Source organism: Apteryx rowi, unplaced genomic scaffold (assembly GCF_003343035.1).
Source record: "Apteryx rowi isolate R43461 unplaced genomic scaffold, aptRow1 scaffold_178, whole genome shotgun sequence".
Lineage (NCBI taxonomy): Eukaryota > Metazoa > Chordata > Aves > Apterygiformes > Apterygidae > Apteryx > Apteryx rowi.
Window position 1 is genome coordinate 1,575,853 of NW_020448063.1, and position 14,474 is coordinate 1,590,326.

At 33.5% G+C, this 14,474-nt stretch overlaps 1 protein-coding gene across 2 annotated transcripts in view; it reads right to left on the reverse strand.

Moving 5' to 3' along the window:
• The window catches only part of FSTL5 (follistatin like 5), a 301,991-nt gene extending 290,182 nt beyond the window's left edge, over positions 1-11,809 (reverse strand). For both annotated transcript variants that reach the window (XM_026061240.1, XM_026061238.1), the window contains exon 1: positions 11,687-11,809. In XM_026061240.1, the coding sequence (XP_025917025.1) occupies positions 11,687-11,809 (123 nt within the window). The remainder of the gene's footprint in view (positions 1-11,686) is intronic.
• Positions 11,810-14,474: the final 2,665 nt, after the last annotated feature.

Below are 14,474 nucleotides of genomic sequence, written 5' to 3' on the forward strand. Positions count from 1 at the left end.
AGCAATGCAGAAGGAAGTCAAATGATGTAACACCAAAATAATGTTAATTGAAGACAACAATGGAAAATAGTGCCAAAAATGCATATCAGAAATGCTGATAACCTAAAAAGTTAACTAAATTCTATCAAAATAATACAATATCAATTGTATTATTGTAATACTTGCATTGATGTATGAATATAATGTTTGGGTAAGAGTAGTAGAAATTAATAGCATTTCCACGTACCACTGCAGAGAGTGGAAGATTGTGCCAATGACTTAAGGAGGGTGGTGGATTTTACTTTTCTTTAGAAATTACAGTTTTAACTATAGATTGTTTATTCCAGGCTGCATACCCAGAATTGCAGGTTAAACAGAAAACAAATGACTGATAATTTTGGTTTGGTTTGTTTTCAGGCGAGAGGGGAAATAGAAGGAACAATCTTGTTAGATTTTTCTTATTTCAAATTAGTATTTTGTTAAAATGTACTGAGTAAGGGAATTTCAGTGCAAAAATTAACTAACTGATAGAATTAACAATGAACAGATCATTAAAACAGATGTGATTAATATCATGCAATGATTAAAGATATATTTATTGCTGTTATACTTGTTTCAGGAAGTGTAAACAGTCTGTACTGATATTTAACAAGCTACATTAAATGAAAACTTAGAATTGCCAAAGAACTGAGAAAACACTTCTGTGAAACAATAATCACTTGCTTATTTCCTCAATGACTTTCAGCAAAGTCAAATAGAAACATTTTTTTGTTATTAAAAGTTGGGAGATCTTTAATTTTTATAGTTTAGGTTTTAACATTCCATGTTCTTGAAAGCATTTAAGCACAATCATACCAATGCATATCAAACCATGGAAATAGAGTTTAATTAAAAGATGTTTCTTATGCCTCATTAGACTATTCCTTTTCTTTATGTGTCAGGCCTGAACAGAGTTATCAAAACCTTTTAAGTTCTTAATGAGCCTCTTAAGGTTTAGCCCCAATATTTGAAAGGCAAATAAAACTGGTGTTTGGGGGCTTTGCAGGGAGCGGGTGGGTGGAGTTGTTGTTATTTTCTTAGGAAAATAAATTTGAACCTGAAAGATATTGATTTTCCTTATTTTTTGGTTGGCTAGATTTGAGCATAAAGAAGGATTTAGTACTCGTCAGAGAAGACTTACTGTGGAATAAGTTATCAAAAACAAATAGAACGCTCCAGGCTTGGACCACTTATATGATCCCAACAATAAATATAAAAGGGGAAGAGTAAAAATAAGGTGTCGTGCCAACTATTGCAATCTTACCAACTCACCAAACCCAGAACTGAAGGCATCTTGAGGTAAGCATAGCCTACTTAAATAACCAAGGTCCACAAGGAAAGAGAACAGAAGCCTATATGACCTTCTTACTGATACTTCACTCTGTGAACAATGGAGGTAAGCCATTGCCTAAGTTTTACAGTTACAAAACTCAAAAGGAAAGATTGTTGAAGAAAACTAGATCAAATATACCTAAATTCAGGCTATCTTTCTTACCATGGCTTCTTTGCAAAGTCTTCAAATGAAAAATTTAGAAAGGGTCAGGAAAATAAACCTTGAAGAAATACCTTAGAGTAATAGCAAATACTTTTACTGCAAGATAACAAAAGCCATAGCTCACATAAAGTGTAGCTGGGTTGCTTAACCTGGCATCTTAGTAAGATGAAATCAGGACAGCTGATACTGTAAAAGCAAAAAAGATACAGTAACATTTCACAAAACATGGCTTTATCCAAAACATATCAGATTTGTGCTCACAGTGCACATCACATTCTCAGTAAAAATATCACAGTTCAAATTTATTATAATAGTTAAACTAATTAAAAACCTAGGTATGAAAATATATTAGTGGAGAATGGTTTTTTATGGGAATGTATTATTGCATGACTATTATGAAATGAGTTGCTGAAAAATACAATCTTGCAAACAACATTTTTAGCAGACAAAGAATGTTAGCATACCAAATAATGATACATGGTACACATCAAAATTAATATAAAATATTAGTATGTGTGTGAGTAAATGGGCTTGTTATATTTGTTTTTACAAAAGTAAAGAAAGAAATCTACTAAGAGCTAGAGAATTGKGTAGACCATTCTTGTAGCCATACACACATGGTAGGGTACAAAAGAATTGATCATGCTATATAAGATACTTGCATTGAACATTTCAGAATACTAGATGCTACTAGAAAAAAGGCATAAAAAGTGAAAGCCTCTAGAAGCTGAAACTAGATAAACTTGATGTGGAAACAAAGATCTTCAAAGGAAAGTAGATTGTTTTTTGAAAGGATGCATCACTGTGTTTTATGTCAGAAACTCTCTGATGTCACTGGTTAATCTTATAAGCATTCAGCCACTCTATTCTCTTAGTTTGTACAGTATGAGATCTTATTTAAGCTCTTCATTTCACACCAATTCTTCTTTAGCTCCTCAATTCAATTTTTGTTCCCTGCATTGATTCAGAACCTCCTAATCAATACAACTACATGGAGGAAGTATTGTCTGGTCCTCTGGAGGGCTCTATCTCATCATTACTTATGGACTAATGTAGCTATATTCCTGCCCAACATTTGATCTTGATGATTTCTGCCACCTATGAAAGCAGGCTGAGTAAATCAAAGTGGGACTGGATTCATTATTCCTAATAGGGCCAGGCACTTGCAACCAATATTCTTTTATATTCATTATGAACTGTGATCTTAGCAGCATTTTTGTGTAAACTCAGTATTCAGATCAGTTTAAATCATAATAGAGCAGCAAATCCATCAATAAAGTATTTTCAACGGCCACCAAATAAGTATTGCAAAGAGTTTCTACAATTTTGATTGACTGATGGTTTTCTTAATATGGTCCATTGTTGTAATTTTTTCTAGACTGCCTCACAACACATTTCACATTAAATGACACAGAAGTCTTATTCCTAATGAGGAAAATACAAAAAGAAGTGTTCCTATGTTAAGATGTAACATGACAAAAACATCTCTACTACATACTAAAAAAGTTGCAAGGCTTAAGACAAAGAGGCAGGTAAAATTATTCTAAGTGAAGGCAGAAGAAATATCAGAGAAAAATTCATGAAGCTACACAAAGAACTAGATGGTATTTACATTTGCTAAAAGTTCAGGAAAAGAGATTTCAAAACAAAATCTCATTTTCCAATTTTCATGTGAAATCAAGATAAAGGAGCTAGTTTATTTTCATTTACAGATGTTTGAGATTAAAAAAAAAGGACTCCAGTCACTTTTAGAGACATTGATTAATTTGTCCTAATCATTTTTCCAAAAGAAAGTAAACACAATGAAGAAGGAGTTAAAACTCCTAAGGCATTTTCCTAGTGTTAAAAACTTTTCTGAAGTTGTTTCTCTACCACACAAAATATAGAATGGAGAGTCTTAAGGATGTTTTAAATTATAGATATCAACAAGAGATATAAATTTAAAAATCAAATATTTAGTCAATCTAACTGGAGTCAATTTAAAAGGAATCTAATTCTATTTTATAATCAGGCAATGTAATTTACAGTTTTCAAATGAAATACTATTCTTTTATGCCAGTGCTGCATCTACTCAGTTGAGAATATAATACTGTATAACTGCAGGGTATATTGGTGTTAAAAAACAAATATTTGAAGTACATAATTCCTCTCATTTCAAAACAGAATTTTATTAGCCAATTATAATCAGAAAAGCGAGAAATAAACCATATATTAAGTGGATCGTTATTTATTTGAAATGATGAAGCTAAGGTACATCCCAGTTTGTCTACATACCAATAAAGCAGATTGCACTCGCCACTGTTATAACCCAAGTTCATCATTCTGTAATATTTGTATATTGATTTTGCATATTATCTTTCACATTATAAGCACTGTGTATGCTACAGGACATGACTTTAATAAACAAAGCTAATAAGAGTTACTTATGTGAACACATCACAGAAGTCTAGTATGTACACTAAGTTCTGCAGTTTGTTTAGCCCATATATTTACTTCACCCCTATGCTGTTCAAGTTTCCATATTCCACATAGGTTTATAAGCAAAAAGTCAAAACAAAGGATAAGTAAATATACTTCTCTGCCCTTCTCTTGCACCAGGAAGGCCTACATGTATCATCATCCACTAGATAATGCAAATAGGTATTAAATCCTTGGGGGGAAAAAAATGTTTAAAAAAGAGAAGCAGTGGAAAATAATGAGTTTAAAAGTTTGGCTGATAGAAAAAAAGTTAGAAAAGCTTGAATAATATACAGTATAGCTTTAAGGATCTGAAGAATAAGACGCAGCAAAGAAGGAGTGGGAAAAAAAGCTGGAAAATGCATAATTTTATGTAGCAACAACCACTTCACCTCTCTGGCATCTTTCATAATCTTACTAATCCAATTTGTGCAAATGGGAGCAGGAGCGAAGCATCCCACCTTATATATAAGCCAAATCTCTTCCAGCTTTGTTTTGCCACTGTGATTGTAATTTGTGATTATGATTTGCCATTGTAATATAATATGAAAAATATATTCATCAAGAATTTGATAACATAGTTGATATCAGAATGATATAGATTGTATTTGCATCAACCCCAATTATATCACGAAGGCCCAAAGACCATTCTCTTATCTATTCAGAAGCTAACTGGAAATCTAATTCCTAGAAAGCAACATGAGAAGGCCGAGTTGAGTAAAGTAAAAGATAATCAGATTAACTCCATATAACACTACTTTATATTTTAGTCTTTGTTGCCAATACATGCAACATGTACATGATACATGAAATTAAAAAGCCAATGCTAATTAAAAGCTAGATCATACATGTGGAACTCATCATCCCTTAAAATAACAGGATGAGATTAACCTTTTCCACAGCAGTGAATTTTCAGTGTCAGGAACACGAAAGAAAAGTACAGCAGGAGTTTCAGTGCAATGATAAAGATGTACCTCTTCTCCTCTTCTAGCCCCACAGACTTCCTGAGTAAGAGTTTACAGCCAGGTGTTGCTAATGAGCTGGCAATGGAAGCAACAGGAGGCAGCACGATACAAAGACTTTATGCTTCCTTTAATTCCAGACTTTGACATTCTTCCTCCCCCTTCCCCCAAATGCCTAGGAATCGAAGGAAGCAATGTAGAAGAAACTTTACAGAGAGATTTTATAGGTGTCTTTCCTAAGACTCTTTCAAAAAATACTTTGAATATGTGGTAAGAAATAGCATAAATAACATGTTTAATTGATATCAGCATATTTATATGTAATGATTGTAACAGGACCAAAAAAAAAAAAAAAAAGTGCCACACCTTTAAATACTATTGCTTATAAAGAGCTAGCAGATTAGAACATAAGATATTCTCCCTGTCCCTGAGAAAAGCAAAATAAAAAATTAAGTTTTATATGACTTCTTGACAACAGTTAGACAAAGGATTAAGGCCAAAAAAAAAAAAAATCATGTTACTTAAATGAAATCCTGGAATTTGCACAGGGGCATAGATACAGGATTCAGGGACCCTCAAAATACAGAGAATTCTCATGTTACTTTAGAACTGACAGCAGCATTGATACACTTAAGTAAATCACTATTCTTAGTCTTCAGAATTCACTGCTGCATCTTACTGCAATGGATTTTTTTCCTCCCTCTCTCTCTCTCTCTTTAGGACAGAGAATTTAAGAGGATCAAATTTTATGACTTGTCAGAGCCTGTAGCCAAACAGAATTTTCAGATAAACACTGTGAACTTTAAACCTCAGGTTGTTTGGAGACTAGGTCACGCAAAAAAAAAAAAGAAAAGAAAAGGCCACACTCAGACTATTTTTGAATCCTAAAGTACTACCTTCTGCATGTTTCTTTTTTGACTATAAAACCCTAAATGGAAATTAAAAAAAAAAGAATCTCTGAATGCTTAGCCTGTCCATATTGTACGGATGTTTCACTATAATGTGGAACATGCTATTAGTCATGGAGAACATTCATAATCTTTAGACAAAAGGCTAAATATAAAACATGTATTTTAAGCTTTGTACTTATACATTCTAATTTGCCTTTAACAAGTTGGTATTATATGTTTATAATATTATATATTTTCTGTTACTTTGTCCCATTTCAGACAAAGTCATTATTGCCCAATCACCTCTTACTTGGACCTAAATCTGATCTCACTCAGGCTTAAATTAATGAGCATCAGAGCTGAACCTCCTAACTAACAGCAACCAGTGGCTGTAAGGGCAGATGGAGGAAAGAGGCAGATTTTTCACAGAGAGAAGAACAAAAATATTCTGATCTGCAGAAATAATGTAGAAAACACTGATTGTTGTGCACCTGAATCTGATCCCATTAACACTTCTGTAAACAAGACAGAATAACAACTGGGTTGGAAATAGCTTGAATTAGTTTGATAAAAAACAGTGGCTAAAAGTTGCCCATGAAGGCTGTTTAAAAAAAAAAAAAAAACTGCATCCCCTCTGCCATACCCTCTCTACCTGTTCAGTTGGGCAAATGCCCTTTTCCCATTGTAGCTCCCTCCTTGCCATAACCACAGGTATAGGCTAAGCTCAAATTCCTGAGTTCTTTCCTCTCTCCTTTATCCTCATTCACCCGATCTTTGCTCCTCCTACCTCTGCCCATCCTCCCCAGCCAGTGGTTGCTCTTAGTTCTGCAATACCACCCTGATTTTAATGGATGCGAGGGTATATTAACTGTAGAAGATCAGAATCAGGCCTCAGTAAGAGGTATCCAGATGATGATGATGACTAAATTAGCAGTCTTCACTGACTGCCTATTGAGATTAAAAACAAACAACTCCCTACCCATAATGATATGATACCCACTGAGGCATTGTAGTTAGTTTTATGGATCCTCCTCTTTCCCCCATTACCTGTTTGAATTCACCTGGCTTGCAGAGGAGAATTGTGCATGCGTGTGTTAGGCAGACTTACTCTGCTCTGGAATACACACATGGATGTATGAACTATATTCTGTATTTCTTAGCTTCTGGCAAAGAATCAGCAACTGGCTGCCATTGTTTGTTGACTGACTTCTTCCTATTTATACCTGTAAATCTCACAGCATACATTTGTTTACTGAAGATGTTGCATAGACATCGTTTTCATTGTCAGAGGCATGGAAATCATAAGAAAATTCATTAGGATGCCAGAAACTCTTTCTAGTGATTTCAGGTGGGAACCTAAGTATTAACAAATTATCTACAACACTTCAACAGCAATGCAGAAAGATTCCCAAATGGAAAGTCCCTTACAAACTTTTTCATTGTTTTGACTAATGAAGATTGAAAGATTAATTGGCATAACAAGAAATTCACATGCTATTCAGACACAGTCTGATATTTTTCAGCATAACCACATAAATGTAAGCCATGCAGTTTGATGATGGAAGATGACTGTAAATAAAGTTATCAGAAGTGCTCTCTAATGATCTTTTTCCATTCCAGGTCAAGCCAACGGTGATAGATATGATAGACGAGGCAGAATTAGACCAATGTCTACCTGTTTGGCAAAAAAAACAGCTATAATCTATTTCAGGCTAAGCCAGTTCTGCTGCTCTTGAGCCCGGTTTGACTTCCAAGCAAACCAGAAGAGCAGCACACAAGCTGGGACTATACATACTAATGACTGGCAGAGGGTCTGTGCTGGATCCATCAGAAACCAGGGAAACAAGCTTGTAGAACACGCTGAGGTGAATATTGCTGGGGCACTTAGGACCTGAGATACTCAACCTCATCTTGCACAAAGCAGGAGGCCTATTGGGGAATTCTCATTTTATAAACTACTCCAGAGTAGAGAATTTCTTCTTTTCTTGAGTTTGCTAGGTACATAGTATTGTAGCTTTTGACCATCTGAAGACTCTGGTACGCAATCACATGCTCACTGTGATTTATACCAATGAAACTTTTTATACCTTCATTGGCTGCAGATATGTTTGTGATTTCAGTGAACAACACAGTTATTGTTTAGCTCATTTACTTTTTTTCTTTTTCCAGGTTATAATTTTGATGATGATTTTAGTGAGAACTATTAAAGATAAGCCATTTAAATAAGACCAGGCAATTAATGATATTGCATAAATAAAGCTAAACAATGGCATTGTTTTGAAGATAACAGTGGAAAAATATGTACCTTGTATTTTGGACCACAGTATTTTGGAGCATAGCAGGGACTGGACTTTTGTGTTCATATATGCAGAATAGTTCCTTTCTAAAACAAAGTGAGACAGTCACAAGAACTCAGCTCTTCCTTTGTTTTCCTATTTCATATATAAACCATGCAATCAAACATTTGATCTTCATTGGGCTAGAACTGCAAGGCTTAGAGCTATATGGTTTGAGCTATAGGGGTTTGGAAACCAATTGCTTAGCGCTGTATGTTATAAATTATTTCAGATTGTCTGTTAGAAATTTTATGGAAAAATAGACCAAATGTTTGGAAGTCAGCTGCTCATTTTAGATACTGGATATTAAAAGTACCATTGTAATAATAAAGTAGTTCCAACTAATGACTAATAAAATTAGACCTTCACATAAACATTATCTTCTTGTGAAAACCTTTCAAAGTGGAAACTTTTTATTAATACACTATAAAATGAATTAGCAAGTCTACTCAACAAAAAATCTTGTAATTCCTACTGATTAATTTAAACACACAGAACTACATTTCTATATAGTAAGAAATTGCTGTGTATTTACAGGATATAAAGAGCAAAGTTGGAAAATGGGCAATACCCATGGCATTAGACCTAACTTTTGGTTAGTGTCAAAATACGGCAATTTCTCATATCATCAGACTACTCTGGCATTAGCCAAGGAAATATTGTGCTCCAGGCTCAGAAGTTAGTTATTTAAATACTTAAAGCATATTTACTATGATTTTCTGCATTGTTCTAACAAAAAAATTTAATATTGGAGACAGAAAGATAGTAGTTTCAACTGCCTATGTGAAGTGCTGGTCTCTTAATTAAAGGCAGCATAATGATCTTCTAAGGAAAAACTGCATGTAGACTCTCACACACTGCAACACTGAAAATTTCTAGCAATGAGACCAATTTTACTAGTTATTTCCACCACTGAAGAAGGGGATGTGTTCCATACAATTATGGTGTCAGAATTTAAAGCAGCTGTATGTTCTCATCTACCTAAAGTAGCATATGACCATATAATTGTCAAAGTACTATACAAAGTATTATACATTTAGTCTATTGCAAATAATCTAAAAAACCCAGATAGACTGTGAAAACCAAGAACACAGGCACTGCCATCAGCGGAGGAAGATAATGACATATTTGAATATTCTATTACAGGTGAAATGTATGTTTATAGCCCCTTTTTGAATGCAACTCAGGTAAACACAGAGATAAGAAAGCTCCTGTAGGCAATGTCTAAACTGGGAGGTAGATGAGCTATCAAGTTGGATTATTTATTGCAGATAAATGATGAATATGAGGCAAGAAAGGTGTCTTCAATAACTATTGAAGGCATTGTAGAGGGTTTTTGGAAGTGGGAGAAAGCCAGGCCAGTATAAAGGTATGTAATATAAATGTTTTCCTGAGTAAAATGTTTTCAAATGGTTATGGTGAACAGCATATCAACAGACTTTGTGCCACAAATATTATTTGCTGAAACATGAAGAAATTCTCAGTTTAGTTCATAAGATATTTTACTATCAGCCTATTAAAGCAGTGGAATAAGGAATATTTTACCTTTTTCACTGTCATTAGGGAGGACTTTGCTGCCTTCGATAGCAGTTATCTCTTTCCCAAGTAATATATCTGGCAACTGATTTAGATTTTTATATCTTTATGACATTTAAATTATCTTCACAACAAAATAGGATAAAATCTCTTTAACCCTCTTAAGTTGCATCAATAAAATCCCACAACTATTAGATTGACTATATAAGTTGTAAAAAATATATAATTTAATTATATTATGTTATAGTAATTGTATTAAAAGTCATATAATTAATTATATATAATGCATTCAGATTGTAATTTCTGCACATGAGGAGCAAAATTTGTTCATAATTAATTTAAAACAACACAACCTTTATGATATGAATGCCTGCTCTCAACGTGAACACAATTACTTTTTCGTGGTAATACCTAAGCATCAATGGGATTGTTTTTTTGTGTATTCTCACATTTGGAGTTGCTCTGGTTGGACTACAGTCCAAATTAGATCAAATTCCCTGTTACTAGAGCAAGAGTGATTACTCTTTCTTTTAATCTATACACTCATAAACTTGCATATATATTGCAAAGTAAATAATACTTTGCTGATATTTATTATCATCTTGTAATAAATATTCTATCTTGATTAACTTAATCTATAAACATTTGAAATATTAAATGCTTGATTGAAGCAGCAAGTCTCATTAACAATATTGTTTAAATATTTTGAATATCCATGCCTATGTCAGAACTGGTTTTAAAAATTCACTTTAGAATAGTTTTGCATTTCTGTTTGTGTAGACTAATACATATCCTTAATACCAGAACTGAACTATACTAAATCACCTAGAATTTTACCTAGAATATTGCTTAGAAAATAATAAGTGCCCATATTTTCTTTGCTAAAATCAGAATAAAATTTTATTTCATATTTTCATTATTCTTTTTCCTATTTCTGTATATTCTCTTCTATCATTCAACCTTATCTTTTTTAAAAATACAAAACCATCTTACAGGATGTGCCATTAACTTCTGCTGCATTTTACAGCATTTGTTTCTGTCATATATGTATGCCTGCTTTGTTTATTTTTCATTTCATATGTGCTTTTCAATAAAATATAACTAATAAAGTATAAGGAATGAAAAATAGGTGGAAAATCTCTCTACCTTTGATGCACATACATGTGTATGTTTGTGTGAACACATTAATGTGTGTGTGTGATCCCACCAATGTTAACCTTGTAATGTTTATTACAGCTTATTCCAATGCGAGAGTTATCAGATGATTAGAAGTATTATTAGGGAACAGCAACATACTTTTACTTCCATATATAACCTAATTTTAATATCAAGGACCATCTATATCTGAGAAAAGGTGTTTACCTCACCTCCTGCCCTTGATTCTTCTCACATTCTTCATGGGGTTCTTTTGTACATGTACTTTCTTTCTCCCATGATTCATTCCATGGATGCCCTGCTAGTTTCTCTAATTCTTTCTAGATTTCAAAGTTTTTTTTCTTGCACCATTTTGATTTTACCTTGTTTCAAGCTGACAAATGGAAATAAACTAATGAGTCAAATTTTCTGATTTTGCCAAAAATGGAGAGGGAATACCTGTGTGCTATGGTTAAGCACATATGCACATATTTGCTTGACCAGGACCTGATGTATTCTTTGTTCTGGTTGAACAACATTCCCTAGAGGACACACAATTTCGTAATCAAATTTAAATTTTCATATTTTATTTTTCATTTGTTAGAAATTTCCTATATTTAACATACACAGTTACAGTAATAGGCTAATAGACTAATATTTTAATTATATTTAAGGAGAACTCTCAATGGCTTCTGTTATGAGTACCTTCTCCCTATACAATGAGATAGGGATGCATGATATTGGATCATTTTTAATTTCCAATCATTACTCCAATAAATACAAGCAATAAGAGGCTGGTAAGTAACTTATCCCTTGACCATGCAATAAAAGCAAGAAGTAATAGAGAACAGTCAATACCTTGTGGCGTAATCTTACTAGAGGCTGATAGGACGTAAAGTCGTATCCTTCCTTGGCTGGCCACCCGTCTGTTCCCAACAAAATGCATCCAAGAAATAAAACAGCGGACCACCACATAAACATCTTTACAGGTCTGTTTCTGTCAAAATAAAATGTAATAGTTCAGTGACAGAGTGCACTATTATTTTGGTGCAAGTCATATGATAAAAGTTTACAATGCTGCTATTCAAGTCAATTTGTGGACTTGAATAAATATAATCAAAATAGGGTAATCCATCTGACAGGAAAAAAATGTAGTAGTATTTGGGACACAATCAACTGGCATATACTGAACTGAACACTTTCATTGCATTCAGCACTCATATGAGACCTTGACTGAGGAAACAACCAGGAAAAGCCTCAGAAAGAAGATAGGACATAATAGAAAAGCAGTGATTAAAAAAAGTCATCACTATTTTTTTCAAATGAAAAAAAAGTGATCATCAGTGGCATGGTCATCAGTTTTTTGTTTGTAAGTACAGTCTCTTCATGTGCACTGTTCACATCCTGAAAGATATTAGTGTAAAATATCTGTTATACTCTATTATTATTATTATCGCTATCTTACTGGCATTGAAAGTCTAAACTGTAAGCAAAACACTGTATTTTCTGCCAGTGTTCTGGACAAATTTTTAAATTACACTATTGAAATTCTGTGTATTCTGTAAGCTTTATTGGATGTGTCAGCATGACATGAATATTCCCAGTCTGCTAAGTAAACTCCCTAAATCTTGTCCCAGAATGAACTGCAATCAGATGTAAACTGCAAGGTAGATTAGTTGAAAAACCTTACTTTGATTGTTTGGGTTTTTGATTGTTTCTCTATCAGAATCCCACAATTATGTTGCAGATAATCTGAACTAGCAAAGCACGACCATGGTAAATGCATCAACTTTCTAGAACTTCTCAGAAACAAATCCAAAAAAAAAAAAAGCAAGTGAGATTTATAAGGACCTTTAGGTCACAGGCCACTTCTCCAGGAAACTGCTTAAAAATAAGCTTATATTACCACTAATGACATTTAGTGATTTTTTTTTTTTTTGTCCCCAGGAATAGCTGTTACAAATGCTCTTGTTGGTAGGGATTTGTACATATGTATCACTTCATACTTGTCTACAGCTATTTTGTGCATAACAGAAAAAATATTTTCATCCAGGAGGAGACTTTGAAATAATTCTTAATAAATATTTCATAATATTGCAACATATTATCTTTTATGCTGAGTGCAGAAGGGATTCAATAGCTATGGTTATTTGCATAAATAATAGCACCTTGTTGACAGTTGTATAAGAACATTAAAAATCCCACAAGTCAAACAAAACTACAGAACTGTATAAGGACTCACTGAAACCTGAAAGAAGTAATATTTATATCCAATTTTTCAATTCTGATGCAAAGCTTAAAAAATGTAGGCTGCTTAGACATATTTCACCTTCATAGATAAATTGAAGTGTTTTATAAAGAATGAGAGAAGGAAAGGATAAGGCCATCTTTAATGGCTGATAAAACCTCTTGTTCCTGGGAAAGAACAGAAGGATACTCATCCATTTACAATCTGAATATTTAACTATTCAATTTGAATATTTATTTATTAAATCAACCAGCTGGTTGATTTAAAAATTCTGGAATTTATATTGTAAAGGTAAATTTTAACAGCAAATACTGTTATCTACACGGTGGATTGCATACAATATGGTATGCATACATCTACATGTAGCTAGTTACATATCTTGACCACCTCATCTGCCCTCTGTCCATCAGTTTGTCATCGTGCAGTCACCAGGACAACCCAGCTTGTGATGATTGCAAACTTCTGGTACCTTTGTAAACCAGCTCATCATAAAACTATTTCCTATTCTTCTGAACACAAAATTTGAGTTTTCCTGACAAAACCGCACTGGTTTGATGAGCTAGTCCTATATTATCCAGCTACAGTGATACATTTAAATTACAACCCATTAGGATGGGTTAGATCCTTAAATCCCTAATATCCTTAAAATAAGGATATTATATATTAATATTAGACAGGGAGATACACAGCAGTCTACAAAAAGCACAGAACTGTTTCTAATTTTAAAAACCTTGAGAAACTTATATTCTGAGCTTAAGAAGAAAGAGAAGAGCCTTGAAAGGAATACTGAAAAATCATAGACAATTTGTGTCAGGGTTGCTTTTGAGGGAAGACAAAGACATTATAACTCTGTAAAGGTAAGATCAGAATCATGGAAGGCCTATAACAATCATACTCACAGATTTTATAGGTACACAGGGCATGAGAGTTTCCCTTATATGGTGCCTACTGGGTCTAAAAATGTTCATTTCACTATGGGTCTCAGTGCCTATTGTAGATATTCAATATTTAATATAGATGCTCAGTATCTATATCAAAACTATGATGTTAAAGAGACAACACAGCAAACTGTTCCTCATCACTTTGAGATATGTGCAAGTTGTTCTGTTCAGTATTATTCAATCCTGAAACAGGGGATAGAGATGTACAATTTCTATACAGGCTGGCTTATACATGAGCGAGTATTAAATTTTTCCCTTTCTACCCAGCTGCTCACTTATCCTGCCAATGTAGAGATCTCTGGTAAGAACAAAGATATACATGAATAGGTATAAAAAGTCAGAAGGGTGTCCTAAGAGCCCAGAGTGTGTGTAGAATGTTAAAGTCTTGCCTATCATTTCCTTTTTTATAGGAACTCAGCCGAGCATAAAAGGTGAACAAGCAGGGAATCACTTATTA